Source organism: Labeo rohita, unplaced genomic scaffold (genome assembly GCF_022985175.1).
Source record: "Labeo rohita strain BAU-BD-2019 unplaced genomic scaffold, IGBB_LRoh.1.0 scaffold_179, whole genome shotgun sequence".
In the NCBI taxonomy this organism is placed as follows: Eukaryota; Metazoa; Chordata; class Actinopteri; order Cypriniformes; family Cyprinidae; genus Labeo; species Labeo rohita.
In genome coordinates, this window is record NW_026127989.1 from 947 (window position 1) to 5,309 (window position 4,363).

Genomic DNA, 4,363 nt, shown 5'->3' on the forward strand with positions numbered 1-4,363 from the left:
CATTTTCCACCTAGAAAAAGTCTTTTAAAAAAAGGAAACAAATGTTATTTTCAGATATTTTCAGGTGTTTTCCCATAACCACACGCATCATGCACACAACATCACAATTTGAGGCTGTCAGGAGGACGACAAAAGGGAATATTGTCGAGAATCTCCAAGTCAGATCAGCTGAAAAATGCACAAATGTCATTAAAGATGCTTTGATTTAAAGCTCAGATGAATCTGAGGACATTCTCATGATATACTTATCTAGCAAGTGCTACAGAATTCATCTTTATAGAGTTTTGCATTTCATTTGTCAGTGGGTAGCATAAAAGATAATTTGCTTAAACACAAAAGACAGATCAACTTATCAGAAATGCTTTACCTTTTAAACTGAGCAAATAAGTTTGAAAATATATTTATATAAAATGAGAGTTCACATCATAATGAAATGACTGTCATTTTTAGGCAGAACTGAAACTTCAAATGCTGTTGCACCTTTTATTTGTTGCCAGATGAATTTTAGAATCTCCTTTTTTTCTGCTAAGGCGCTGCCACACAGTGCTGCAGAAAACACATTAAGAGTTTAAAATAAATTAAACAACTTTTTTTTTTTTTATGTTTAATATAAGATTTGAATATAATCTGAAAACTGATAAGATTGGGTGGGACATGTCCTCAACACATTTTGTCATGGCTGATTTGGATCCCACTATTTTTATGACACAGCTCAAGGGATGGATCTTTTGAACAGGGCATTTATTTCGTTTGTTCAGTCTAATACATGTAATCATTCTCATCAGCTGAGCTTTAAACATTTCTAATTGTAATGTTATTGTTTACATTGGAGTTTCAACTTGAAATTTAACAAATACTTCAAACCTGGGGGCATTTCTACAACAAGATAGTTATGCATAATTGAGATTATTGAACCACATTATAGGGCCATTTTAGAATAATAATTTATGCTATTTAACTTATTAGACATCTCTAAAATGCAGCTATATTAAACATGGCACCTGGTGACTAATTTACTATTTTTTGTTTTGTGTCATTTCACTTTATTTGATGTTTGATTCATCGTGGGTTCCCTCTTACGTCATACGTTCAGCATAATTTATGGAGCCCATATGTCTTACTAACAACGAACTATGCTTCTAACCGCAGGTCGAGAGCTGTAGTTCCAACCACGTAAGTTTGTGACGCTGTTTGCGAATGTTCGTTTGAGCTATGGTTTCGGCAAACACCAAATCGTTGAACTATGTTGAAAACGATGGAACTTGCGACCATAGTTGGCTAACAATGCTTTTGGGAAGCGCACCCCAGGTCTCCAGATCAATACATAATTGAGATTACTGATCCATTGTAGAATATTGTATAGAGTCAGTTCAATACAGTGTACTATGAATAGTCTATTAAGTTTCTAATGAATCAAATTTTATCAAACAAGGTTTGTTACCTTGCAGGTACAGCATGTCAAATTCATCCTGATGATTTTTCTTTGAGCCATTGTCAAACTGGCTGCCAAAGTTGCAGGTGTCCACAAATGCTCCAGTGAGGGAATAACCTGCTTCATATGGACTGATCTCAAACCAGGGGTCTGCAGACAGAAAACACCACCATATAACAGACACAAGCACAATAACACTTTTAATTTGTTCAGACACACACCAACACAGACCTCCATCTCCTTGCTGTTTGCATTGCTTATCGATCAGTGTGTAGATGGGAAATGGGTCTTTACTGAGATGGTTCCACTCTTCTGTGAGTGTGTGTTCGTTTATCTGTAGAGAAGTTTTTTTTTTTTTTTGTGTTTTTTTTCAGCATCATGTGTTGGATGAAAACAGTAAGACATTCAGTTTCTGCAATTGCCAACAACACTAATTCATAAAACCTGCTCAACATGTTGGCTGTGTCATGAAAATTTACAGACCTCTTTCACATATTCTGTGACAGCCAGCACTGCCCAAACGTCAGTCAAGCTGAAGAAGTTTTTCTTGTGATATTTCTTCAATTTTTTAAATGCTTCTGTAAAGCTAACGACTGGGCCATTGAGTCTCTTGATGATTTTGTCTTTCACGGTGTCTAGTTTGGTGGACCAGTCTGGTTCTTGGTATAAGGAGGCCATGCACCTTCAGAGAAGAACATACTGCTGTCATTTTTGACATTCAACCCAATTCAATCTCTCTGTGTTTGTTGTTTCTCAGGGTTCGTACCAGGTGGATCCAGAGACTCCGCTCAGATAAAGGATACAGTCCAGAAGACCTGCTTTATCCAGCTCAACCAGGGATCCCAGCAAACCCACCATGGCTCTTTGTCCTCCTCCAGAACCCAGCAATGCAATGTTCGGCACTCCAGGCTGAAATGCACACAGTTTGACTTGGCAAACATCTGATGTTCATCAGCTATGAAACAATTTGTCAGTCATTTCAGGAAGGTACAGTTAAAGGCAGATAGGCCACAAGACCTGCTTTATCAAGCTGAACCAGGGATTTCAGCAAACTCACCATGGCTCTTCGTCCTCCTCCGACAAAGTTTGCCTCATCATCCTGAAATGCACACAGATGTTTTGCAAACATTTGATGTTCATCAGCCATAAAAAATAATAAAATAAAACTAAATAAAAATAAATAAATCATTTGTCATTTCAAGAAGGTACAGGCAGGTATATGACAAAATATTTTTTACCCAGTGACGGTATATCTGAAGCCTCTGCAGGCAATGTAAAACAGTTTTTCTCCTTCTGGCTACAAACGCCTCCTCATCCTTATTCAGAGAGTGTCCGATTCTCACCTCACTGCCTCTGGGGCTGCAAAGACATACATAAAGACTGAATCATCACATACAATTATTTCATATAATTTTGATTTCAGATTTAAATACAGGCTAGCCTGCAGTTAATATTGATCAGTTATTCTCAGATTTATCCAGTTTGCTATATGCTTTAACTGTGAAAGTAATGCAATGCAATGTTCTTAGTTTACTGTTTCCACATTGAGCAGGATTACCTTGAACTGGATCCATCCATCTACAAAACAATAGAATTAACGTTAAAATTAAAACGGATAATTTAAATCTATTAGGGGAGAAACAATGTATTTTTAAAACACATACTCACTGTTCTTGTGTAGTCTTGTACAATCCTGAGATTCACCAATAACAACAACAGCAGCCGTTGTCTCTCCGACCTTAATCTTGATATTACAACAATTAAAACTTTTTATTTATATATATACATTTTTATTTATAAAATGCATCAGCTGCAACACTAAGCAAAACAAATGTAGAATGTCTAATGTTTTCAAATGGAGAACAGTTAACTACAGTTTTTGAAGGTTTATAAGCTGTTTGATATAAAAAGTGAAGAGTAGCTCACTGGATAATGTTAATTCACTGAATAATATTCTATGAAATATTGGAATATAAAATTCTAAACTGGTATGTTATATCAGAATCACTAATATTTTGTTCTAGATTTTGACAAAGCGCTGTTTACACAAACTATTATCAAAATGCCTACGTCAGATAATAAATAATCAATTTCCATAGAGTTGTATATTTGTAGATGTGTATTACCGAAATAATGGTTATATAGAAAATGTTAATATAATTTAGGGTCTTTTAAACAAGTGAATCTTTTAAAAAAATGCGATGTCTGTGCTAAAAACATTTCCTGAGCAAAACCCGGTGAGTGAACATTTTTAAGTTTGAAAGGGACTTTCATTAATTTTATGCATAAATGTAGAAGTTTAAATTAAGTGCTTTTATTTCTAACAAGTGCTCATTCATGGCTGTATATGATTTAATTCAGACAAATGTACGTGTTTATTAGGACGGATGATCTTACATGACTCTGTGAGTTCGTCTGTTTCTTAGATCCAAAGCTGCATAAACTTGCTACATATCAGGCATTTATGTTACACATCTAATACGTGCATTAATGGCTGTTATGTTAACTAAAGTTTGTTTAATTACAGCTAAGAAAATGTTTTTAACCTATGCATGCTGTCAAATGAACTCAAATGACAAAAAGCTGAAAAAAAGAATCCTGCCAGTAATTCTCAAAACACCCACAAGATGGTCAAATTTTTATCGGTGAATCCTGTATTACAAAACCGATAATGGTAAAATGCTTAAATATCGGGAAAAATATCGGTAAATCAATATATCGGTCGATCTCTAAATATATGTTTGAAGTGTTGATTTTAATTTTATGTACATTTCAGATAACAGTTTGCTTTGTACATTCAGTTTAACATTAAGTTAAAGTTAAAACAGGTCTATGGAGATAAAATAATGCCATAAAGATTTGCATGTAAAGAGTACGTGTTGTGCAAGTGTACATAAGACTGTTAGCGTAAATTAAATTTGCATGAGCAAG

The 4,363-nt window shown here is 34.8% G+C and overlaps 1 protein-coding gene across 1 annotated transcript; it reads right to left on the bottom strand.

Moving 5' to 3' along the window:
- Positions 1-418: 418 nt before the first annotated feature.
- On the bottom strand, positions 419-3,165 carry LOC127158936 (cytosolic phospholipase A2 gamma). Its single transcript, XM_051101879.1, has 9 exons — positions 3,101-3,165; positions 2,991-3,010; positions 2,678-2,791; positions 2,490-2,532; positions 2,199-2,341; positions 1,916-2,114; positions 1,664-1,766; positions 1,442-1,582; positions 419-546 (listed from the first exon to the last, which is right to left on the bottom strand). Exons 2-9 carry the CDS (start codon positions 3,008-3,010, stop codon positions 419-421), a joined length of 891 nt encoding a protein of 296 aa, XP_050957836.1. The 5' UTR covers positions 3,101-3,165.
- Between the last annotated feature and the right edge of the window lie 1,198 nt (positions 3,166-4,363).